Source organism: Monopterus albus, unplaced genomic scaffold (assembly GCF_001952655.1).
Source record: "Monopterus albus unplaced genomic scaffold, M_albus_1.0 scaffold18.1, whole genome shotgun sequence".
Lineage (NCBI taxonomy): Eukaryota > Metazoa > Chordata > Actinopteri > Synbranchiformes > Synbranchidae > Monopterus > Monopterus albus.
In genome coordinates, this window is record NW_018127898.1 from 2,184,537 (window position 1) to 2,210,415 (window position 25,879).

A 25,879-nucleotide genomic window follows, 5' to 3' on the forward strand; every position below is an offset into this window, starting at 1 on the left:
TCTCTTACCCAATAACTAAACTATAGGGACATATCTGCAAACAGACCCTCACAATCCCACCCCAACCATCCTATACAGTTTAGCAGTTAGAATTCCTGGTTTTCATCCTGGCAGCTCAGGTTAAACTCTTGGTATAGAAATGCCCTTTTAAAAGGAGAGGGAGTACCAAGAAATTTCAGGTGGTAATAATGAATAAAAAAAAAAAATGATGCATGCCGTAGCAGAAAATCTGCCTATACAGGTCACCACTAAACTGAATAAGAGGCTATAGGAGCAGTGCTAGGAAACTGTGCATGTACATTTGTGCTAACTGAGCTTCTTTACTGGCTAGATATTGTAAAAGCCTATATACTAAACCCAAAATGGTGCACTGTAAAGTGGCTTATATAGAGATGTTATGATACATTTATACAATGAGAAATCAAGCAGTGATGGAGAAAGTATTATTCATTCCTCAATAATAGGCTAGCACTATACCCTAGCAATGATACTGCTGTTCTCTAAATGTAAAATTTTAATATTCTGGCTGGTCAAGGTGGAGCCAGTATCACAACTTTATACATTTAATTTGGAAAGTAACTGGCAAACATTAAGTGGAATAAAGTGCAGCATTTGCCTTTTGAAATGCAGTGAAGTAGCCTATAAAAAACACAGTATCAACAATGCATCAACTGTAATCAATCCTCATATTAGTTATAGTTTAGTAGATAGATATATTAGTTATAATTCATTTCATCAAATCCATTCTATTGATATCAAACAAAACCTTTAATATACTTGATAGATATTCCAAATTAATAAGAATTACAATTAAATAAGAAAGAAAAGAAGAGATGAAAGGACTCTAATCATTTGGCAACATTCTCAGCCAGCAGTAGAAAATCTCTCAAGATTTAAAACAGTAGCCTAATGAGTTAAGTGTCTATGGGTTATGTGAGAGGAGGGGCTATCCTACCGGTGGTGTTGGGTTTCGTTTAACGGGTGGGACTTTCGGGTCCTGGTGTTGTTCTGCATTGAAGTCCTGAAATCTGAACAAAACAAGTCCTGCTGCTGTGTCCTGCTGTCTGCCTGGTGTACACTGCCTGGACAAGGCTCATTGCTTTTAAAATTGCTAATATGAATCATCAAAGGATAAACCTAATTTTTCAGGAGCTCCTCTTAATTTACAGTAAGTAGGCTGGAGTTTGGTTTTGCTGCATTGTGTTTTGTTACAGGTGCATGTAGTATGCATTAGTATTATAATTTATAAGTATACTTTTCCTGCATCAGTACTTGGTTTAATTATCACAGTAAGCTTATTTTCCTGGGTTAATTAGTATTTACAGTTTCCTTTTATAAATTGATTAGACTTTGGAAATGTGAATTTAAAGTTTTAGGGAACATTTCAGTTAATATGCTGATATATACTGAGTCAGTGTCTAAGCATTAGGGCAGTGTAATTTTACTCTTCTGTACATTATAATGATTATATGTAAGAGCAGGCTTCGCCATTTTTCAGATTTAGTCACATAAGGTTTTGCTGGTTGAGGTAAAATCTCTGTTGTTGTTTGCTAATATACTGGCCTCTAATAATTCAAATTTATCTAGCTTCATCTGAATTGAGAGATCCTTCCTTCCAGCAGGAGATACACATTCAGCACATTTTAACAAAACACACAACATGCAGCGGCTGTCTGACCTGGCCTGTTTAAGTTATCACCCTGTTCACTTCTTCTACTGTTTCTATTCCAGTCCCTATGTGCTACCTTCTCATTACAGGTATGCTCCTCTTTGCATGTGTCTATTTGTGATTTATTTTCACTCTCTTCAAGAATTTCACATGTGCTGACTGACCTCCACACTCTCTCTGTTCGTTAGTGTCAGCTCAGTCTGACAGCAGCAGCACTGTGATGGTGGCAGGCTATAATGTAAGTGCGCCTGCTGGTTCGAGAGTGGTGCTGCAGTGTGTGAGCGGCCGCATGGTGTGGACCAGGGACAGGGTGAGGGACAGGCAGAGGGTGGTCCACTGGGACCTCTACCGGCCCCATTCAGACTATGCCATGGAGAGAGTGGTGGACATGTTCTCTACAGGAGACCAGAGGATCTACAACTCCTACAACCTTGGCCGAGTCAGCATCATCCCGACAGCCTTCAAGGATGGAAACTTCTCCCTGGTCATCAAAGGTCACTCGCTGTCTTTCACTTTTGTCGCTATGTGATTCTAATGACAATTTCTTTCAAATTATAGAACAAAATCTTTGATAATTTTCTTACACTTCATTGGATTCTGTTTATGTAACAGAATCTAAGTCAAAATGTAGAAATCAAATTGCCTTTATTTTCTGTCAAAGTTATATTATAAACAGTGTAATAGAGTTAAAAACAAGGAGTGTTTAGGGTCTCTCCCTATTGTTTGCAGATGTGACGATGAATGACAAAGGTCTATACTCTTGTAACCTTTACCATCTCTACTGCCACCTCTACGAGACGGTCAGAGTACAACTCAACGTCACCAAATCACGTACGTATCGCTCCATACTATCAGCATGATCAACACATTGCAAATTTACACCAGCTTGTCTTTTTGAAATTTTACTATAAAGGCCGTAAAGAGCAACGCTTCTGGGATGGACAAAAGGCAGTGTACGTGGTGCTGCTTGGTAGCACTGTGGTGCTGCCATGCATCAACCGACGTAATGTGTGGACAGACTGGAGCAACGTGGAGGAGGACCAGCAGGTGTCTTATTTCCTCAGTCAGAGACAACTTTTAATTTGGAGGAATTACATGATTGTTACTAAAAAATGTAACTCTTTGCCTACCTTGCTGGCTTCCAGGTGGTCCACTGGGACCGCCAGTCCCCAGGAGTTCGGCATGACCACGCTGACCGCCTGGTGGACCTGTATGCCTCCGGGGAGCAGCGTAGCTATGGTCCTGTGTTCCTTCAGAGGAAGATGAACATCAGCAACGAGGCATTCTCAGAGGGAGACTTCTCACTTACCATATCTGATCTGCAGGTATGTAGCATAACAGAGTAACAGAAAACACCACAGGAGACTGGTAGTTTTAGTACAGTGTTTCCAGAACACATATAAGTTTCATTTGTAATATAGCCTTGTCAAGTCAAACCTTATTGCTCTAATGGGAAAATGAGGTTGGTAGCCACAGAAAGTTAGCAATCACATCATAAAAAACAACACAAGAGCTGTCCAGAGAGCCTTCCTGTGGGTCCTTAGTAATAGCAAGCAGAGAAAAGTTCATGGTCACATTTGAGGGAACCTCAAGGGTCGCAGTGTTTTTTGTTAAAGCTCATAAATCAGAACATTTACTGTCAATTCAATACATCCTCTTGGTTGTAACCTCCACATTGTGGGACCAGTTTTGTTTTTGTTGTATGTTCAACAATGTAAAGGTAGATTTAATTAGCTCTGACACAACACACTTGTTTGTTTGTTTGTCTGGGAAGACAGTTCTTGACAAGTGTACATGTGTTGTACAAAGACCATGCAAAACAGGGACAATTATGTTTTGACAAATTATAGATATCGTTATAATTAATTAATTGTAAAGCTGGCTCGGCAGAAATTATATTTCTTGTGGCCCATCAAAGAAAGCTATGGCTTTAAACGTGTTCTAGACAGTGTGCTAACTTTGTCTATCATAGTTTGGTAGTGTGACCACTGCTGAAAGAAATGCTCTGGAGACAATAGTTACAATGACTGGCTACTCCTTTCCATCAGTATCCTCAGCTTATAAAGTTTGGCTTCACCAAACACCTGTCAGAGGTGATTCTCACCCAGCAGCTCCGCTCTGCTCTGCTCTGTGGGAGGAGGTTGAAACAGCTCTGCTTTACACTGGTAACTCTCTGGCACGCTGAGGCACTTTTTGTTTTGTCATAACCAGGTCAAAATGTTTAGTTCATCCAATACTTGGATATCTGCTAATCTAAAGCAGTTCCCATCAGCCTCAGCAGTACTTTGTGTTTAGTGCTACTTAGCAGATGAAGGGTAAACATTATACCTGTGAAACATCCGCCCCAATAATATAACAGCTGTCACTGTTAGCATTATATGTCTAAGCAGCACTTTGACAACTGTTTCCAAATAAAATTAAAATCCTTGAAAACTAGGTTTCATTGATCTATTGAATAGGTTTCATTTGCAAGTTACACACTGCATCTTATGTAGTTGTATTTACAGCCCACAGATGAGGGAATGTATTCCTGCCACCTTCATCATCATTACTGTGGGCTACATGAGAGAAGAGTGTTCAGGGTTACAGTGGAGCCACCGGTGATTCAGACCACCCAGCTAACTAAAGCACTGCCCAGTGAAGACAAAAGTAACACACACACACACACACACACATACACACAAATGTGAAAATACAACATACACACAATCTCGCTTCCTGTTCTAGTGCTCAGTGTGAGAGACTGAACAGAGAAGATGTTTTATAACTTAGCACATCTGAAGTATTATGTATAATCAATAGAAAAAAACCCACATCTGTTTCTTCCTTCACTCATCAGCTCTAGCTTTTTGTTTTGTCCTCATTCATCTTTGTCGTGCTTTGTCTCGGCCTGAGACTCCCAAGAAGGCCAAGTAACAGCAGAGGAAGAGGAGGTGGGAGGAGCAGAGAAGAAAACCCCTGCTTTCTGAAGCTTTCTGATTTTTTCATAAGAGTTTTTTTTCTTGCACTGTCAGCTTGTCTGATGCCAGACCCCTAATACCACACACACTCTCCAACAACTCCAAACATCCTCCAAGCCTCACCCTTATCATCTTTCACTTTCTTTTCAACCAGAAACTTCTCGCTTTTTAATCATTATGGCACTACTCAGCACACTTGTGTTTCTATTCCTTCTTTTCTGAGTGTATTTAGTTGTGTGTGTGTGTGTGTGTGTGTGTGTGTGTGTGTGTGTGTGTGTGTGTGTAACTGGTGGGGTCTGTTTTGTCTGTTTCTCCTCTTTCAGTTAATTAGTTGTTTTTCTGAATGCAGATTAAAAAAGAAAGGAGGTGGGCAGGGGTGAAACAGAAATGACAGTTGGCATGTTGGCGTGCCAGCTGCCTACTCTGAACAAATTCCTGAGCAGTGAGGGAGTTTCTGGTACATACATTTCTGGTAGGTAATTGAAGAAAAGCCGACAATGGCAGATGTATCAAAGTGGAAAAACCACTGAGAGAGGTTTAGAAATGAGAAGCGTTTGTGGCCGAGTCCATGTGTACAGTATGTGTCTGCGAGTATGCTAGAAAGACCGATCTCATTTCAGTGGAATCTCCTGAATACAGTCTTTGGACTGAAATCTAGCTCTGCCCACGCAATTAATCCTTCACTGCCTGAACTGTAATAATACATTAGGACTGCAGCATGGGAAACAAGATGCATAACTGATTTATCACCAGCACAGAAGTGAGTTTATACAACCTCTCCCTCTGTGCTGCAGCTCTTTGTCTTCATATGCTCTTCATGACTGCCTGCTGCCCCGCTGGCTTTCTGAAGGAGTTGTTACTCTTACTGTAACCCACTTTCATCTTCCCTCTGTCCTGCCTTCTTCCTGCTTTAATGTCTTTGAAGATCCCATACGCTCATGTTTGTATGTTTTCATTCCATTCCATTCAGCTTCTCTTTTGCATTGTCTTTCTCACTTTCTTTTTGCCATGGCTTATAAAAAAGAAGCCTTTTAAGCAGATTATGAGCAGTGTGGAAAAGAAAGTGTGCTTCATCTGCACGGCAGCTGGCCACACAGAGGCAAAGACATCTGAGACCGATACAGATGGAAGTTTTTCAGATGAAGATACACAAAGAAATAAAGGAGTGTGAAAGCATCTGTTGATGGAATAGGGAAAAAGATATGTAGGTCACCCCTCCCTCCTTCCCATCCAAGTTATTTCTCAGTGCAGTTTGGGCAGAGAGAATACAGGGCAGCCAGTCTAAACACAAACACATTACATTCCCCTCAGGGTGCAGGTCAGGAGAAAATGTCCTGAAACTACATAAAAGCATTGGGGGATTTGTAATGTTAATGAACATGTTTTCATGTGTAATGCAGGCAGGAATTTATGTATGTACTGGAAGTTTGTGTTTGGGGTCACTAGCCAAGGTCTTTTCTCGCTACATTTTGCACGACAGGTCTCTAGACAAACATCTCACCACCCCCTTCCTCTCCCTTGGCTGCCCCTCTCTGTTCCACCCCAGTCTGTCCTTCCTTCACTCCTCTTCTCCTCCTCCTCTCCTTTCTGTGTTTCACTGCCAGGCAAAGTAAACTGCAGCATGACTTTCTTTCTGGATCTCATTTTGGCTCAGATATATTGAGCCTGAGATCCACAGCTGTTTCTTACCTTGCAGGCTTTTAAATAAAACCAGGCCCCTGACCTCCCACCCACCCACCCAGTAGAAGCACTGCTTTGGAAATGTGTTCAGAATTTTTTTTTTAAAGCAAGGAAATGTCACCCCATTAAAAAAAAAACAAATTTCCAAGGTGTTAGCGCTTATGTGGCATCACACACACTCATACATGTGAAACATCAAACACACACACATATGCTGCCACATGCACAGACTGAGAATGATTTAGGTGTTGCCTGGAGAGAACTCTCTGCCAGTGAGTGCACATGTTACTCTCCTAGCATTAGATGCATTCTGCCACTGCAAAAGCATATTGAATCCTTCTGAATGACTTGAGAACAAAGACAAGAGTAGTTGAAATGATGTTCAAAAGTCAGTCGTTTTTTAGCATGTTTAAAATATTTGAGTTCAACATGCTAATGTTTAGAAGGTCATGTTTTGCTTTACAAAATGTTGGCTAACAAAATTTTTAACCCTCTGCGGAAGGATTTTCTAGCTTTAGTTTGTGTTTGTGTTGGAGCTCATCCCAGTAGTGAGCTGCATAGTACCAAAAACCAGTCTTCCCTGGTTCTAGCTTAGCAAATGCTGGGACACATATTTTAGTCTGCTGGTGCCACTACAGGAAAAGTCAGAGGATCACCTGAAACATTAGGAGTCGTCTAGGCACCCTGAATATCTGCACCAAAATCTATGGCAACCCATTCTGTAGTTATGTACAGTATAGAGTTATTTTATCTCAGCCAAAGTAGTGGACCAGCCCAGACTGCCATCTTTTGTACCTCACAGCTAATGTGGCTAAATATTATGTAAGCATTTTGAAAACAGAATAAATGACTCAACAAGTCAAATGGGAGAAAGAATGGAATCTATTTAACATATGAACAAAGGACAAATGCACATCTAAATGATACCAAGGCCAGTGGTGGAAAGTAACTGTTCATTTACTCAAGTACAGTGTTGAGATATCTGTACTTGAGTATTTTGATTTTGTGCTACTTTATACTTTGACTTCACTAAATTTTAGAGGCAAGTAGTTATAATCAAATCATATGATATACATTAATGTTAAATGTGCCATTCTGCCTAATGAGTACTTTGAATGTTAGTACTTTAAGTATGTTTTGATGCTAATACTTTTGTACTTTTACTTAATATTCTGAGTGCAGGACTTTTATCTGTTTATTTTTATACTGTTGTATTGTTACTTTTACATAAGTATGACATCTGAGTACTTCTTCCACCACTTAATAAGGCTTTAAACAAAGTTATGTTTGAGGAATATGATGTTGTTCAAACTTTTAAGTTAAAATATGCAAAGCTGGAAAGCCAGAGAAAGTACCTCCGAAATGGAGTGATGAGTTATAGTAAGTGAGAGTGATTATTGGATTTAATACATTATTTCTGTATTACTCATGAGGTGTGTAATCTCTGTTTCATGTACAGACCTGGTCCTAATTATTATATTTGTGAACCTCATAATGACACATTGCTATGTTTGTGAAAGAAAAGATGAAGAACAGATGGAATGAAATGCTGACTGTTGTGATCTTTGTGCTACTCAAGACATTACTAAGGCTGAGTCACCACGAGTCATCAATGTTATTCTGCCTGACCAGAGACACCACTTTTTCTTACCCATGGGATACGTCCTCACAGCCTTCCTGATCCTGACATTCATTATCCTCTTCATCATCCTCATCACATGCAGACGTAGAAGCAAAGGTGTGGATTGCAAAGGCTCATTTTGATTGTAGGTGATTTACTGTGAAATTCCGAATCTCATCTAATTTTCTTGTGTTTTCAGAGTTTTATCCCCAGACCTATATGATGTGAGTGCTGTAAACACACAAAGGCTGCTGTCACATAATCATTGTCTTACCCATAAACACACACTTAGATGTCTCTCTCATCCTGTGTAGGTCCCGCAGAAGCCACAGCAGCTCAGATGAGTTTGAGATGGGCGTTGCTGAGGTGAATGTATGCAGTCAGGAGGAGAGAAGATTTGGTGAGTTAAAGAAAGAATGGAATGGAAATCTACAGTGGATTCTGTCTTGACTGCATGTCTTTTGACGTTCTCCTGTGTGATTTTTAGACTACAAGAACAACCTGATGAAAGAGAAAGTCCACAGTAGCCCTCAGCCTAAAGTCATCGATCTTGACAAAGGTGACAAACACTCACATAGCAGCTATGATGAATTAAATCGCATTTTCATCCACCTTAACCTCACATTCAATTTGTCTTTGCTTCTTGCAGAGATGCAGAAGTTTTCTAAGTGAGAAAATGATGAAGGAAAAACTGAAACTGGAGTCACTGGCTGGTCCAGGGGCTACGCTCAAAGTGAAACACACTGCTTTCCTCCTGGCAGGAGAAATGCCACAGTGTTGCAGAAATGTAAAGCAGTAATAAAAAACAAAGCACACTGCAATCTTGTGTTTTCAAAATGCCAGTATTAGGGACATACATGTAAAAAAGATTTTGTTTTCTTATGTTGTACTTGATCAATTTAAAGACTGGACTGGGACCATTGTCTGTGGCACCACAGCACCACCTGCAGCAGGGTTTTAGCCGAGGCTTGAATGATAATGAGGAGAAATGTGTACACGAGCCAAATAAAGTTGTCTCGGTGTAGTTATTACAACCTTAGTTATTATGCCACAACTTTTAAAAAAATGTACTGATGCTTCACTTTTCACTTTTCACTTTGTTAGTAACTTTTTACTCATATTTCATCTTGGCTACCTGACTGGATTGAAGCACCACTGAAAAGTTATTATCAGTGCTGGCTGCTTCCTCTCAGCTTTGATTAACTGTATGCTATCTCATAAATGAAGCAATGTAAAATGTTTGATTTAGATGCACAGACTGTATGTAATTTCTGTGGAATGGCCCTTTTTTAAAACATGTATTACATTTTTTAATGTTTCTTTTTAACAGTAATCACCTATTACACTTGTTAGGAAAAAAAAACTCATTTAATTCAAATGGATGTATGGATATTGCATAGTAAGTGTAAATACTTGTGAACTGAAGAAGTGTTTGGCATCTTTCACAGCAGACATTTTACATGTTACTAAAAAAAAAAAAAGGTGCCTCAGTGAGCAGTGACAGTGACACCCTGATACTGAGGCAGCCATCGTTCATTTTATTTACACCTGTGAAAATGTCTTCAATGAAAATGGTCTCAGTGATTCCACAACTATTTTTGTCATTCTCCCTTTGAAATCTGCAGAATGGGTTCCTCTTCTTATTTTTTGATGTGACTGATGTGTTCGCTTAACGTTCTGACAAGTCAGAATGTCTGCTTCAGCACCGTTGGTCTGGCAATTCAAGTTTCACACTACATTCCCTTGTTTTTTTACTAGCCATAAAAAGTTACATCCGGTAGAACTGAACTTTTTGTTCATAAATTTAACTCTGCATTCTATTTTTTACTTTTTAATTGATTTTTTTTCTTTGTTTTGCCTATAAAACACACAAATTGAGATAGTGATTCTACAAAATAGCAGACTGAGCTTTAAAAACCCACGTTATTTGGTAGAAAGTAAACTAATCCCCAAACATTCAATAATAATACAAGGAACATGACCTAGGTGTCCTCGTCGGTAGTCACAGCCCTGGTTGTGTCAGTCATGTACAGACTTTGCTGCTGATATCTGCCTTTGTTATTATTCTGTGTTGCTGCACTATCGGTACTCATGGGTGTATTACCTGAACAGTTTAAACTACTTTTTTTTAATGTTTATTTTACCAGGAAAAACCTCATTGAGATTAACAATCTCTTTTGCCAAAGTGTCCTGGCCATGATAGTAGGTATCAGTATAATTACTGTGTTTAACAGATAATCACACATTAGGTCAGAATTCATTTATTCATTCCTTTGTGTCACAAATAAACAGTCCCTGAATTCAAGACAAATGGCTTTTTATACACTTTGTGAAGTTTGTTTTGTGTACTTTTTGTACAAAATACTTGGTACTGTTATATACTGTACGTTCAATCTAAAAACAGTAGAAAACCCTGGTCTGTCTTGCACTGTCAGGCGGTGTAGAAGGAAGCAGCTTGCAATCGATCACCTGCACACACACTCACTCACAAGGTCACCTGCAAACTGAACCCAGGACAATAAGAAGAGTGACAACATTTAGAATTCTCACTGTCTCACTTTCAGACAAACACACACGCTGACAGTCAAACCGGCATCTACACAGTCTAAGATGAAATTAATTCGGTAACTAACTTTGGGGCCGCACTGTGTCTGCTTACACACAAACATCAGCTACAGGTACTGTCGGGTCATAATCTGGCAGGATATTGGCTGGAGAGAGGACTTGCTACAGAAAGTTTGGAGTAATGGGGTGGACTTGTGTTTGTGGCACTAAATGCAATGTGAAATAATCAACATGTTCACGGTTGTTTCTGAGTCAAAGCAACATAAAAAATGATACTTGGGACAACAAGAGACCAACCAACGGAATAAGAAAATACGCTCAACAATTAACATACTGTACAAGCTGCAGTCCGTGTCACTGGCACGTGTTCCAGTACTCAAACCTGTCCAGTACTGTCTTTGTCCTTTCCCCAGGTCACACCCATCCTACAGACAGGGTGTGTACACAGTGCTCATGTTCAGAGGCAGCGTCCAAGGGACCCTCTGCTCACAGTGAGCAACAAATGGATCATGGTGCCAAAAGACTGTCAGTCTTAAATGCAAACTAGTTAGTGCACTGTGAACTGGACAGTGGTTGTTTTGTGGTGGTGTCGTTTCCAGGTCTCCTCAAGTATCCACCACAGAGCCAATGGAGTCCTGCTCAGGGTTTTCCACAGGGGACGAGCTATCTGGGGCAGAAGGGTGAGGGGACTGAGTGACTCCATTGCCTATGTTGCAACCCACACAACCCTGAGAGACATAAAGACATGTTACACGTGTCCAGATGAGCTGAAAGAGGAATATGTGTGTGTGGATTTGTGTCCCCACCTGTGTGTCTATTTCCTGTGGGATAGTGTGCTGTTGGATCCAGGGATGGACTTCAGCCAGCTCCTCTCTCTGCTCCTGGCTGAACCAGGGCTGGAGGGGCTGAAGCACCCGAAGCTTCTCCCTGTCCTCTGCCAACACCTCATTCCGGTCCCTGGAAGACAGGAACAGAAGATACAAGACAAACTGCATTTAAAAATGTGGGACTGTCATGTCATCACACAACCAAATCAGGAGATGGTGTCATTAAACCAAAGCTCCCCTTTGTCTTGATCAGCTGTTCACAGCTGTGCTGGGAGCAACAGATAAAAACATATAAACATGAAAACAGTAGCTCAAATGCCAGTGTTAAGATTAAGGAAATCACAATAACAAAGTCAAACAATGGTCAAGCAGCCAGAGTGTCACAGGATGTCATTAAAATAATGGAAAACCTCAAAAACCTTTGAAAATGCAGCTTTAAACACTCATTTTGCTGTGGTCCCTAAACCAGCAACTGTCTGTTTGACAGGAGTGGGATGGAAATGAGGAGAGCGGTGATTGTTGTGTGTGTGTGTGTGTACCTGGCATGTATCTGGTACGTCATCATGACTCGCTTGGGTGTGTGCTGGATCATGCCCCACAGTGAGTTCTCCACCCGAGTGTCGAAGCTGTGTTGGTGCTCTGCCGGTGCCTCCTGGCTCTTACGGGCTTTGCGTGATGTGTCTGATGAATCATTGCTAGCAAAGTATTTACTGCTGTTGCTGCTGCCTGTAACCAATCAAGAGCTCTGCATCAGTCAGAAGTTTTCATTTTCTGTGCACGTGCATAAGGTGGAATGCCAAAGTGCAACATGATCCATTTTCATTCAGAAGCACAGTATGCCCGAGACAGAGAGTTGTAAATTACTGACATAAAATCAACTAGTACAGATGTTTGGTGATAAATCAACAATGTTATTAGTATTGCTTTGTGTAAATAAAAAAAAAAAAACCAAAAAAAAACACAACAATCTAAATATGAATGGGATTTAGGATTACTGCCACACGATATTTGAGTGTTTTTCTTTCTTACCAGTATGAGAAGTGGAGGTTCCATTGGACCCAGATCCAGATCCAGACCCAAGGGAGCCACCAGAATCTCCTGACCCAGACCCTGAGGCATTGGAGCCAGTTCCTGACCTGGCATCCTCCTGCAGCAGCAAGTCAAGCAGCTCACTTGATGTAGACTGGGCATCATTGTTCCCAGACTCACTGGGGGCGTCGCCCTGAGTAAGAAAATTGTTCCATCAGAACTATACCATGTGTATCAGAGAGCTATATTAACTTGTACTGCTTATGTATAAAATGCATCAACTGACAGACTGATAAGAGGTGGTTTAAAACTTGTAGAAGGGAGCTGTAAAAAAAAGCATGTTGAACTTTGTGACAAGAGGTTCACAGGAAACAGCAGACTCACCTCATTGACATCTTGTTCGTGGAGGCTCTCGGCATGGTTGAGGCCCGTACTGCTCTGCACTTCGTTCGGCTTGGGCAATTCCTCCTGCAGCAGGTTCAGCTGCAGAGGAGAGCTCGAGCGAGAGCTGGAGAATAAAGCCCGAGGCCCAGCTGCCTCCTCCTCCTCCTCGACAGAGGAGCTGGCTTTGGGTGAGCAAAGCACAGGGCCAGGGGATGTCTGAGTTTGGAAGCCAGGCTGAGCTTGAAACTGGGGATGCGGAAAGGGTGCACTGCCAGGGGCAAAGCCTGTAATGGTGATCGGTGCCTGGGGCAGCATGGAGGGAGTACAATGTGGGTAAATGGATGGGTAACTTGTAATGAATGTGGGGTAGTTGGGCAGGATGACAGCCATGATTGGAGCCACATAAGGGTTTATGCTATGGGCTGGTGCCACAAGCTGCATGTTGTGAAGGTTTGAGATATTCTGCAGATTCCGAATGTGCTCCATCTGGTTTGGTTGCATGCCTGGTAGGCTCTGAGCAGACTGCATGTTGTTGAAGTTGTAGCTGAGGTGGGTTTGGTCAGGAGGCTGCAGCACTACAGGCGTCGCTCCAGACAGCTGTTGTGGTCTGGCTGCTTGCTCTGTGCTAGGCTGGGTCACTATCATGGGCAAGAATGGTGCCTGGAGTGGGGATGTTTGGCTGTAGGGTGCTCCCATCTGGGGTTGGGAGGACTCTGAAGATGGCCAGGATGATTCAGGGACACAGCATGGGGGGCCAGGCGGGGAGGCGTAGCTGTCTGAGGATCCCTGGGGTTTGGGGTGCTTGTGTCTTGGTATTCCTCTTCGAGAGCGGTTCCACCCACCAGTGCTCAGTGGACGTAGGTAGTCGCCTGTGGTGAGATGTCCGAGATGATCAAAAGTACTCAAGTTTCCCTTCAAAATCTTACATGGTGTTCTGAAAATATGCTGCTTTAACAAGTAAATACATACATGGGTGTTGGGAGTGAGCTATCGAACTGTTGTCCAACTGGAGGTAAGAGCTGTAGGGACTCTGGAGGATGTGATGGCGGAAGCGATCTACATATTCTTGCTCCTCCTTCTGGGTGTGAGCTGACAGCACCTCCTTGGTGAGGCCTACAAACCTTCGCTCCTCTGTGGCGGGGCTCGGTGCTGGCCGGATGGGAGTCGGGACAGCATCAGCAGGCTCACTGCCCATTGGGGCATCCTCCAGCGCTGTGGCCTCTGTGGGCAAACATTGAAGAAAAAACATAATCAGCAGAGAGTTCACAGCCCTTTTCATCCTTGCTAATAAATGCCTGAATGAAAGTGATACAAAGCAAGACTGTACTGTCATTATTGTGGGATATATAGTATATGTGAAATCAACAGAACAGTTGCACCTGGGTAGCTCTCATGATCTGACACACTTATGTAAGGGTGTGTTTATATACCTGACTCAGGCTGCGGCACATGTACAATAGTGCTGCTGTATGAACACTGACTGGTGACTGAGACTACGCTCATGGCCTTGGTGGACATTGTGATGTCTGTTAGAGGTGCTCCAACTACAGCTGCAGCTGTAGGGCCCACTGACACCTCACTGTCCAACACCACCACTGAAAAGTGAGGAGACACAACATGAAGATCAGCTAATGCTTCTGTAATGAATATGGTAGAATTTTGCCCAAATGACAACACAAGGCTAAATCACGTGTTTATACCATCTGAGCTAGCTTGAGCTGTGTCAGTGGCTCCAGCAGGCTTGTCTTCCTCTGTAGTAGAAGATGAGGAGGAAGAAGTGGCCAGGGAAGGAGACTTACTCTTTCGTTTGAGAGCCGGACCTGCACAGCTCTCCAAATATCTGGAATAAACAAACACATGCATATTCACTGCAGGGAATGCAAGACATCCAATTTATTTTAGAGTTGACTACTCTGTTATGAAAGTCAAGTCAACGCTGACTAGTCACTGATGGCGTCATCACCCCCCAACATACACACAAGGGGGTAACACGGGTTGCAGCATTGGAGTTAGCTGTTCTACCACTTGCCATTGTGATGTTGCTTTGGACACTTGGTTTGGTGGCTGTTTCTTCAGCAAGGGCAGATTGCACAGCTGTCTTTGTATGTATTTTGGGCATCTACACAACAGAGTTCCATTAAATCAAATGAAACTCCACATCACCCCTGGATCCTCAGGTTTTCATGCTTCAGGTAGATTTTTTCCAGCAGATTTAGTAAAGAGTCGTCTCCACATCCAGCCATTTAAATTACACAAATCTCTTGTGATTTTCTGTTGCAAACCTTTTACTGGTGTCTGTTACAGACTATTTTTGTCTAGTACATTTCTGCTGTCAGTCAGCCTGGTGAAGACCATTTGTCTGGCCACTGTCCTGATGACAGAAACACTGAACACTCCACTCATGTCTGGCTTTCAGTGGAAAACTGGCTGAAAAACCGCTAGTCAAGTATGAGAACGGTGGAATTCCACTTGACTGGGCAGGCTGTTTGGAGTTTATTTAAACCCAGGTTTTCCAGCAAGTTTCTTTGGGGCGCAGAGGAGAGGGGAGAGAAAGCAACTGACTCAGAGTGCTGTAAGAATAGCCACTAGTCAATGTCTTGGTAAAAATGTCAGCTCTGTGTGTTGAAATCAGCTAGTTGACTAATCTGTGCAATCCCTAATTCACTGGCACACAAACACAAAATTATTCGTGCAAAAGAAACTAGGTACTTCAGCACATAATAAACTGAAATGATCAACACAACGCTACGATCACACACCTGATGATGTTGTCCACACAGTTGATCTGCTGATAGGAGGGAATGTGTGTTTGCTTCCTGTTGTCTTCATAGTCTCTGACCTTGGGTTTGGAGGCTGCAGGAGGCAGATGTGCTGGGAGGGAAATGGCCATTTTAGGCAATATAAGAACATTTGCACATTTTTACGTATACAGGATATTTTTCATGCATTAGATTTAGTACTGGGCTGAACTACCTGTGGCAGGTTTGCCAAGAAAAGAAATTTTGTGGCTGGAATCCAGATTAGTATGCTGGGCCCAATTCTTCACTCTGCTTACATCAGCACAGATCTGCTGCAAAGTCATCTGCAATAATACACACACATGCACACAATATATGAGTATGATTAACCTTGGCAGGAGCGTTTAGGAGCTGCACTACAACTGGCTGCCTGGCAAGCAATACCAGTGTGATGTCTCACCGATTCCCGGTGCGTGTCTTCCCACAGGTTGCCATTGCTGTCACTTGAAGAAGCTACACTGATGTAATGCTCATGAGAGCCGTTACTTCCCAAGCTGCCATAACCACTGGAACCATTGTTGTGGACAGGCTGTGGAGAAGAGAGACAGACCAGTGAAGATACTGGAGAAACTGGCATATACAAACAATCATGGAAAGAAAAAAACATGAGATCACAGTAAAGATGTTTTCTGTGGTATCCACTACCACAGTGTACAATTATGGACATGTATCTGGTTCAACTCTGCTAGTTACAATTAATTGAATATTATTATTATTATTATTATATTAATAGAATAAAAATACAATTAATTCAGCATCTTTTAGCAATGAAGATCTCTTCAATGAGAATATAAGAGCGAACCAAGGATTAATTTCACAACGATGTAAAACAAGGACAAGCAACATTACTTTAGTATTTATTCAAATTATTAATTGATTATCCATATTATTTTGATTAGCAATATTTTCTTCAGTTTTTTTCCCGCACTGAAATAGTCACCTGCAGGAAAAGCTTATAGATCTTTCCTTGCAGATCTTTTATCTCCTCATGAGTAACTGGAAAATCCTCCTTAGTCCGAGCAGCGAACACATCCTCATTCAGTGGACTCCTGGTGTCAAAACATGACATCACAGTGAGGTCAGCTTTATCATTATGTAATCTAATTTTAAAAAGTCTATTCATCTTTGACATGGCACCCATATAACCGGTGGTTTAGAGGGCAGACCATGCAAATACCAAACCATCCACCTGAGTACATGGAAAGTGCTGAGACTTCGTTTGTGAATAAAACACCAAACATATTTTGTGTGTGTGTTCTACTCCTTACGTCCTGACTTTATGACGTCCAATGATAAAGGCCACCTTGCGGCTCCATGGGTTGATGAAACTAGACCAGCTGGTGTCCAAGGTGATGTAGTCTCCATTCTGACAACGGAGACGCACCGGAGAGTGCTCAAACGGAGGCTGGCCTGCATACTTCAACACTGCTCATGAAGAGCAACAGCAAGAGAGGAGTGATGATGTCTAAGACTGAATGACTCATTGGTCACTATTAATTGTCAGAATTAATGACAAAAGCCTATCTCAAAACACTTACCTTTCCGGTGCATAGACAGCATGAGGGGCCGGTCCTCTGGGTGAATGCAAGTCAGCAACGATGTGCCAATCAGATCCTGAGGAAGGTATCCTAGCAACGGCACAGCCCTGTGGATAGTGACTATTCAATCAGCTTCATCAGCACACTGCCCCTTAAATAGCCCAACTTAAACTTGGACTATGCACGGGTTTGTTTGTGTATTTGTACCTGTCATCCACTTCAAGGAACACACAGCCGGGGGAGTGTGTGGTGGTGAAGATGCGCTTGTCCATGGGGATCCGTGGGGCTGCATCATGGAAAATTATCAATATCAGGGCCATGTCAAAGGGAACCCTCTTATATGTCTAACTACATGAATAGTCCTGCAAACTGAATGCATAGCATGAGCGAGAAGAGATAGTGAATTCAGCAAAAATATTTATTTGGTCATGGCAATCTGAAACAGCAACATGTTTGGGGTCAAAGATGAGCACAAAATCAGTCAGTTATCTTCTAAATTATTTAAAAGTACTGCATCCCAAAAGAAATGAATATAAGTAAATAATGTCAACATTAATCACATTAATAAAAATGTTACTTTTCACTGGGCTAAGCTGCTTCAGTTGTTTGCATTTTCAGATGACAATGATCACACCTTCATATCCTGAGATGATGCGTTCGGCCAGCACCAGGCAGCACGGCTCCTCCTCCTCATCCCCACTACTTCCTGTTACCTGCACCTTCAGCAGGTATGGTGTGATCCGGAACGGATTGTAACACATTTCACCCTCACGGTCCTTTCCACCCCTAAAGTGCACAGTCAAATTTCCATTTCAACTGTGATCACAGGTGAAAATAAGCCTTTCAACTAAGGAACAACAAAAATGTGTGGGAGTTTGACAGAAAATGATGTGAACAAATACAGTTATCCATTTCAAATGTATCATCTAAAGCAGTAATCTGTCTATGCCACAGTAATATACATTGATTTCTTCTCTCTTTATCTGCGCTGTATAACTTGCAACAGTCTCATAATAGGATCAGTATGTACATTATGTTGAAGTTTGAAAACTGACTTTCAACTGAGTTTTATGGACATCACTTGGTAAAGAACTGCACTTGCAGTGCATTTCTGCATTTCATAATGGTCTACACGAATGTGTGAAATTCAGATTTTCTGTGCACATACATGCACAGCACGATTCGGTTATTGTGAAATTACAGATTTACTGGAGATCAATTATAGAAAATGGAATGGAAATATGTTACGGACCACACACCTAATTCTGCAGAAGAAAGACTTGACCTGGGCACAGTCAAACAGAACCCCTGCTGCAGAGAGAAACAGCAGAAAAGTTAGTTACATGCCTGTCTCTTGAACAGAAAACACAGATGAAATGTCAAATATATTTTTAAATATAAATTGTAAGAAAAATCTAAAACCAAAATGTGTTATTTACTTGTAAAACAGACAGTTTATTCATATTTACTTGTGCTGTACTGGGTTATTATTTATGGTAATAAAAAACTGATTTTAATAAAAACAACAAACCCTGAATTACCCCGTATAAACTACCCAAAATTTTCTAAAATTTAACTAAATTTACATTAAAAAAAAACAATAAAAACATGTATAAAAAAACTGAGTGAATTGGTGACAACCTAAAAATATCAAAAATTCAGCAAATGTGGTCTAAACACACCCGTGTGTGAGCTGCTCCAGGGTGTGAGGTGTGGCTGCGCTGTGTGAGAGTAGAAGACGTTGACATCTTGGTGGAAGAGCAGCTCCACAAACTTGGCTGACTCAAGGAATTTCCTCTTGCAGCAAAGGATGCTGGGAGCCTGCTCTGACGAGTACATCACGTGGCCACTTGACAGGGAGAAAACCACCACGAAGGAGTCCTACATGGAGACACAAAGAGACGCACGCACGCACATGTAGAAAGACGTGCACACAAGCAAGCCAAGTCGCAGACATACACACAAAAGCAGTAAAACGCACATACACTCACACACCCGCTCAGGCATGAGGCAGAAATAAACATCTATGTGCATGTATGTATGTAAATGTGTTTGCTTCTTCCAGACTGTCCACAACTGTAATGGAACCTTGAATCAGTATCAAAATGTGATTTAAAAACAGCCCATGGTAAATGCTCTAAGGGCTAGGGATGCACAATGATTTTCAAATATTAATTAAATTTAAAGAAACTGAATATTTTGCCCCATATTCTGGTTCTGTTCATTACTTTTATGGATAGAATTTCTAGGCGCAGCCAGGGGCCGGAAGGAGTCCGGTTTGCGGACCACAGGATCTCGTCCCTGCTTTTTGCAGATGACGTTGTCCCGTTGGCTCCATCAAATCAGGACCTCCAGCGTGCACTAGGGCGGTTTGCAGCCGAGTGTGAAGCGGCTGGGATGAGAATCAGCACCTCCAAATCCGAGGCCATGGTTCTCAGTCGGAAAAGGGTGGCTTGTTCCCTTCAGGTTGGTGGAGAGTTCCTGCCTCAAGTGGAGGAGTTCAAGTATCTCACCTTTGGTCATGACCGAAAGGGCAAGATCCCGGATACAGGCAGCCAAAACGAGCATTCTCCACAGGGTGGCCAGGTGCACCCTTAGAGATAGGGTGAGGAGCTCGGTCACCTGGGAGGAGCTCAGAGTAGAACCGCTGCTCCTCCACATTGAGAGGAGCCAGCTGAGATGGCTCAGGCATCTATTTCGGATGCCTCCTGGACGCCTTCCTAGGGAGGTGTTCCGGGCATGTCCCACCGAGAGGAGGCCCCAGGGAAGACCCAGGACACGCTGGAGGGACTATGGCTCTCGACTGGCCTGGGAACGCCTTGGCATTCTCCCGGAGGAGCTGGAGGAAGTGTCTGGAGAGAGGGAAGTCTGGGCATCTTTGCTTAGACTACTGCTCCCGCGACCCGGCTCCGGATAAGCAGAGGAAAATGGATGGATGGATATTTTATGCGACTATGGTTTTGTCGTTACAAAGAGCCACTATTTTCCCTTGTTTTTTACTGTAAACTGGAAATAATGTGATAACAAGGTCAGTATATCATTTTACTACAGTGCCAAACAGCAGAAACATGCTGAGACTAAAGCCATCAAGAAGTTCTGTGCGGAACTTCTTTGAGAAAATAAATGAAAATGAGGTACAGTGCAAACCCTACCAGGTTAAGTTAACAGATTATAAATCGACAAGTATCCACAGCCATTTGAAGGCGAGACATCCAGCAGAAAGTCTGAGTATATGGTCCTATCAAGAAAAATAGTCACGACATGAAGGGATAAACCGTACGATGATAATGAACGTGAGCTGCACAGTCGTTTCACAAGTGTTGAAAAGGTGTCTCTGACCATGGCTGCAACTGAATCGTATGTAGCAGTCGCTGGCCATTATATAAGCAACTGGAAAATACAGAGTGTTGTTCTTCAGACTAAATGCCCATCCGTACTAGGGGTAGTATCTTTGTCATGACTCCTGAATATGTGTGCACACCGAGAAGTGTAAGCAGAAAATAGGGCAAGAAAGTGACAACAGCATCAGTTCCTAGTGCTGTCTCTGTGTGTGTTTGTACCGTGTTTTTAAGGGTGTGTTCGGAGGTGACCTGCTCCAACTCTTCCAGGGTGCAAACAGTGGCATCTTGCCTCTCATCCTGGCCATTTCGCAACAGCAGTTTGTAGTATTCACTATTGGCTACAGAGGACACACACACACACAAACCACATCACAGTTGGCAGCACAGTTAAATGTTAAAGCCATGAGCTTCACAACTGGTATTTGGCCCTCAGATGTGAGCGACATCGAATGTGGCCCCCTCTATTAAGTTGCCACTTTACTGGACCCTCGATACAGAGACGGGTGAGACAGATTTTTTATTAATAATAAATTATTAATGCCATAATGTTGGCTACATTTTAAATGGTAAATGTAAAATCTTGCAAAACCAATGCTACAAGTTTATTTCTAGCCCAGAAGTGGAGATCTGTTAATGTACAATGATTTGGAGAAATGTGTGTACTTGGCCTCCAACCATCTAGTGGCTGCACTTATCCATCATTACTCATATTTAATATTTTGTTTATTAATGTTGAATGTTAATTAAAATGAAGGGCTCTTGTGTCAGAATCGGCCGCTGTGTATCAGAACTGAAAAAATGTGGATCGGCTCATCACTAACCTCAGGCTTGTTGGACAAAAAGTGTCAGCACTATACAGATGTCAAAGAAAGAACAAAATGTTTCAAAGAGAAGCAAATGTTTCCATCTGCCAGATTACCTTGAACTTGTTTAACACAGTTGAGAGCATAACTTAAGGCCTCCACAGTGCTGGCTTTGCTGCGACTGAATTTGTCTGATGGGAGCCTCTTCTTCATCTCGGCCACTGTGATCATCACCTCTCTGTGGGCCTGCCCTCTGCCACCATCAGCATGCTCACTGCTACAAATGTTCAGAGGTGCCACAAAAATGAACATATTTAGATCACAGACAGAAGATAACACAGTACATCTGGTGTTCCTTAAAAACAGTTTGGTTTTTGTTTTAGCACAAATGGTGCCTGGGCAGCACTACAGGTCACTCTATGCCAAAACAAGCAGACACAAGGACAGTTTCTTCTCCTGGGCCATCACTCTGATGAAGACTTAACCCATGACTGTATAACAGAACAACAACCCTCAGTGGAGTAGCGTGTTGATATCTATCTGTGTGTGTGTGTGTGTGTGTGTGTGTGTATATATACATACACATTGAGAATCACTGTACCTCATGTGTCCTACACACCTAGCCAATAAAACTGATTCTTTATTTCTAGAATGACCTATATTTACAGTCTGTAAGGTCACAGACAGCCTCTGGTTTTTAGCGTGTATCAGTACAGTAAGAAAATCAACATGCAAGGACTTTGGATTCACTTGAAATAGATTTTAGTCAACATTCAGACTGCTTTATTTGTATCAAGTCTTTTTGTCATAATTACGCAAACTCCACACTGAAAGCCACCCGAAACATTCTTGCTGTGAGGAGACGGCGCTAATCGCTGAACCACCATGCCAAAAATTAGAGCATACACACTCTAAATACCTCTTGGTTGAAGCCGAGGTGGATCCAGTGGTGCTCCCAGGGCTGTGATCAGCTGAGGAAGAGAGATCATGTGACCCACTAGTCATCTCTTCATCTTCCTGCCCAACTTCTCCATCCAAAACTCCGTTATCCTCTCCCTCGACGTGCCCGGACTGCGGCCCTTCATCCTGCCGCCCTGACGATACCCTCTCTCTCCCTCCATTATTTCCCGTGGCTAATGGTAATGCAGGCTCCTCCCCATTTGGACCGCTGTCACCCCCAGGCATCTCAGCACTTTGGTCACACATCAGTAATAGTAATTTGTCCAGTTACATTGATCAGTAAAGGTCTTCATGTATTCAGCAGAGAGAATGGGTTCCATGTGGTAACAATAAATCACTGTTCATTAAACTAGCGCTCAGTGTGGATGTAACGGTCTGCCTTGAACACTGTAAGACAGAGGGGATAAAGGGGAATGGTCAACAGTATCAGAGCAAAGTCTGGAGGACTGAAGGTACAACATGGAAGAACAAGTAGCTGGTGGTGACCATTAATCAGTGGGACCCCTAAATGAGAGGTGATAAGGCTGTATTAAAAGTCATCACATCAAAAATCTAAACTTTTTTTTAAAGTCTTCTTAAATATTAATGATAACACTTTTATTGGTAAGTAAGTTGCACACACACAAGGAATTTGTCTTCTGTACAGAACAGAGGCAGCCATCTGCAGCGCCAAGTCACTCACACACACACACACACACACACACACACACACACACACCAATGATCGCGCTCTCCCTGCAAGGCACTACTCTGGCCATTGGAAGCAAGTTCAGGTTCAGCGTCTTGCCCAGTGACACTTCGACGTGGACTGGGGAGAGCGGGAATCGAAACGCCGACCTTCTGGTTAGGGGACGACCGCCCTACCTCCTGAGCCACAGACAGTCTCCTAGAATCAGAGATAAGGGGAGTAGAGCCTCAGGGTTTACAATAGTGTTACAACACAGATCATGTGGCAATACCACTGTCCTCTACCTTTTCCAAACAGAGAATGTGAGGTTGGTGGTTTATTCAAAACAGTAGCCAGAGTGTTTGTGGATCCGAGTGACTTTAGTGAATAAACTTGATTTTCCTGTGAAAACACACTAAATTCTGAAACATGCTACAAATCTAGCTGTCATGCGAAACTAGTACATGGCTATGATGCAGAAAAGCACTGGGGTAAATAATAACATTAACAACTGTACAATCCATTTATAACTGCAACACAAAACAGAATGGTAACAAGACAAAACATGAAACATGGACACATTTACAGCAGAATGTAGGAGAGTTTGATATGTGAAGGTGTGTAGTGTGGGTATGTTCAGCTCTCTATAAAGAGTCTGGTGATACGTTCACAAAAAGAAGGGAGGGGGAGTAAAGAGAAAAGATGAGATGGAGAATGAATGAATATTCAATGAGGGAGAAGTTTAAACAAGCAAATGATTAATAGCTTTTACTGGGACATTGTTAATGTTATTTTTTACACCTGAGCTTTTCCTACTACATGTCAAAATGTCTGCCATGAAATAAAAACCATGATTAAATGCCTGAGATTTGTATTTAGCCAAAGCTCTACAGACACATTAATACAAAAAGAAAAAAAAAATCTATTCACTCTATGATCTGGAGCAGCTGTAGCTCAGATGGTAGAGCAGGTCGTCCCCTAGCCATACTGCTGGCGGTTCGATCCCCAGCTTCTCCAGTCCACATGTAGAAGTGTCCTTGTGACACTGTCCTTGACACTGAACTCCAAATTGTTCCCAGTGACACAACCAGGGCATGTCAGTGTGTGTGTGAGAGTGAGTGCACTTCAGTTGTGTCAGTGTGTGTGAGAGTGAGTGCACTTCAGTGTGTGTAGAAAAGCTCTATTTACACATTTCATCTACCAACACTGCCAAGACCAGGTGCAACTTCGCCAACTGATAACTTGCTGGCTGTTGTATTAGTTTGTGAACACAAATACAAGGCTACATTTATTGCAGAAGGTATGAAATCTGGAGGATTTGTTGGTTGCAAGAATTAATCTAACCTTTGTTTCACTTCAATGATCTTTGAACAATGCTGTAAAGGCTGCTTCTGTATTTACATCTCTGTTGTGTCTAAAATCTATTACCTGTTCCCTGAGTTTAGATATTTTTGAAGAAATATCAGAAATTGTTATCACACAGAAATAAAATCAGTGACAGTGCTGCTGTGGTCTGAGTGCCCCTGCATCCATGAGAGCTATTCAAGGGTAAAGGGTGAAAGGACACGCCCTTGTGGTGAAGCTGTGACTGAAAGTACATGTCAAACAGTCATTTCAAAAATTATCTGCTCTCTGTCCCTCATTGAGTCCAGAATCCATAGTACAAGCTGGTGAGGCAGATTAAAGTCCAAAGCAAACTTTCAATTAAAAGATGAGACTACAACATATTTAATGTAGACGAGAAGTTTGCAAACAAAAGCCTGCTATGGCCTTGAACTTGTATTTACAAATTGGTTAGAAAGTTTAAAAGGCGTTGCATCCTCCACACCTTTCCCCGTCTGGTAAAGCAAATTGCAGCGGGTCAAGTTGTTCCATCAACTATTGGCAAAACAAGTTTTTAAACTAATTTTCTCATTAGGCAGCATAGGATTGGTGTTCTTTGGAACAGGGAGACCGATCACAGCTGTGAATTTCTAGGTGTTACGGATTTGGTTACAGTCATGTCAGGTCTGAAAGGTCTGATGGACGACACACTACCGCAAAATGCGTCAACAAATTTGATCTGGACAAGGGGCTTTAGTAATGTTTACATGTATTAAAACTGTCAGGAAGGGAATCTCCAATGAATATTTTCACATTTGTTATGGCCCGTTATTAGGGAAGGCTGTGCTGTATCTAGTGCACACAAAGAGCGTTAAGAGGAGTCAGCCCGCCTAAGTTCATTAGGTCTGAGTAGGAGCTGCAAACGATATCCGTGCAATCACAGCAAGCTTGCAAGGCGGCAATGCTGTTTTCCTCCCAGCATTTAACCAGTTTTACTATTTGCTAGTGATGCCTACAAACTGGCAGAAATACAATATTACTGCAGGATGCTTCAAATGGAGGCACGGACAGCAGAGCCCTAAAGATGCCATGCACCAAGTCCTAGCACAAGTCAACAGTACTCTTTTGAGTTGTTTCACATGTTATATACTGTCCATATCTGAGTTATATGCCCACAACAGTATGTTAGCACTAAAGCATACAAGACAACGATTAAAATTCATTTGTTTACATCCACTGCTCTCTGGTCGGTGGCGTGGTCGAGGTGGTTAGCTAATTAGCCACCTTGCTAACTTCAACCTCATATCATTGTATTTCTGGTGCAATATTTACCTTTTCGACTCTACGTGTGTCTCCGCTTCAGTATCCAAAACTCAAAATTGGCCGCTTTTGAAGTATGTTTTAAGTTATGTCCCAGGGTCGTAGCTAAACCATCATCCATTCCCGAGCGCTTGACAATTTGTGCAACGTGAGGCCGGCGCAGCATAACTCCGCCCACTCCGCGATTATTGGTCAGACTAACTTTGGCTCTGTGTGTGATTGGACAGAGCGCTAATAGTGAGCGTGTCTAAACGCCGCGGTTTGCTATGGTTCACGTGGATCCCCATGTTACACAACAAAGAGGCAACAAGCCCGGAATAGAGCGCTCTAGCGCCGATCCACTACAAGTCTTGCGCATCCTTCTTGATATAGCTAACATGTCTGTATCCCCTCT

At 42.3% G+C, this 25,879-nt stretch overlaps 2 protein-coding genes across 2 annotated transcripts; one reads left to right on the plus strand and one right to left on the minus strand.

Annotated features, from left to right (window-relative positions):
* The first annotated feature begins 1,014 nt into the window (after positions 1 to 1,014).
* Positions 1,015 to 10,871, plus strand: LOC109955999 (matrix-remodeling-associated protein 8-like). The gene is made up of 12 exons (XM_020592722.1): positions 1,015 to 1,168; positions 1,732 to 1,758; positions 1,858 to 2,163; positions 2,399 to 2,500; positions 2,583 to 2,716; positions 2,815 to 2,994; positions 4,177 to 4,318; positions 7,889 to 8,047; positions 8,130 to 8,154; positions 8,245 to 8,330; positions 8,418 to 8,489; positions 8,580 to 10,871. The coding sequence occupies exons 1-12, from the start codon at positions 1,117 to 1,119 to the stop codon at positions 8,600 to 8,602; spliced, it is 1,308 nt and encodes a 435-aa protein (XP_020448378.1). The 5' UTR covers positions 1,015 to 1,116; the 3' UTR covers positions 8,603 to 10,871.
* per3 (period circadian clock 3) lies at positions 9,441 to 25,744 on the minus strand. The gene is made up of 23 exons (XM_020592721.1): positions 25,498 to 25,744; positions 22,894 to 23,061; positions 22,135 to 22,562; positions 21,332 to 21,492; positions 20,632 to 20,750; positions 18,754 to 18,952; positions 18,331 to 18,382; positions 17,706 to 17,857; positions 17,279 to 17,357; positions 17,072 to 17,178; positions 16,802 to 16,958; positions 16,474 to 16,582; positions 15,934 to 16,062; positions 15,709 to 15,817; positions 15,495 to 15,606; positions 14,436 to 14,575; positions 14,166 to 14,330; positions 13,705 to 13,956; positions 12,736 to 13,604; positions 12,352 to 12,544; positions 11,862 to 12,048; positions 11,302 to 11,452; positions 9,441 to 11,223 (listed from the first exon to the last, which is right to left on the minus strand). Exons 3-23 carry the CDS (start codon positions 22,419 to 22,421, stop codon positions 11,101 to 11,103), a joined length of 3,852 nt encoding a protein of 1,283 aa, XP_020448377.1. The 5' UTR covers positions 22,422 to 22,562; positions 22,894 to 23,061; positions 25,498 to 25,744; the 3' UTR covers positions 9,441 to 11,100.
* Positions 25,745 to 25,879: the final 135 nt, after the last annotated feature.

Excerpts from the sequence above, each read along its gene's own strand:
- LOC109955999 (XM_020592722.1), top strand. The coding sequence starts at position 1,117 with ATGAATCATCAAAGGATAAACCTAATTTTTCAGGAGCTCCTCTTAATT. Across the intron at positions 2,995-4,176 it reads TTACCATATCTGATCTGCAG|CCCACAGATGAGGGAATGTA; the intron begins GTATGTAGCATA and ends TTGTATTTACAG. Across the intron at positions 8,155-8,244 it reads TATCCCCAGACCTATATGAT|GTCCCGCAGAAGCCACAGCA; the intron begins GTGAGTGCTGTA and ends CATCCTGTGTAG.
- per3 (XM_020592721.1), bottom strand. The coding sequence starts at position 22,421 with ATGTGTGACCAAAGTGCTGAGATGCCTGGGGGTGACAGCGGTCCAAAT. Across the intron at positions 18,953-20,631 it reads AACACACCCTTAAAAACACG|GACTCCTTCGTGGTGGTTTT; the intron begins GTACAAACACAC and ends GTCTCCATGTAG. Across the intron at positions 16,583-16,801 it reads GGACGTCATAAAGTCAGGAC|GAGTCCACTGAATGAGGATG; the intron begins GTAAGGAGTAGA and ends TTTTGACACCAG.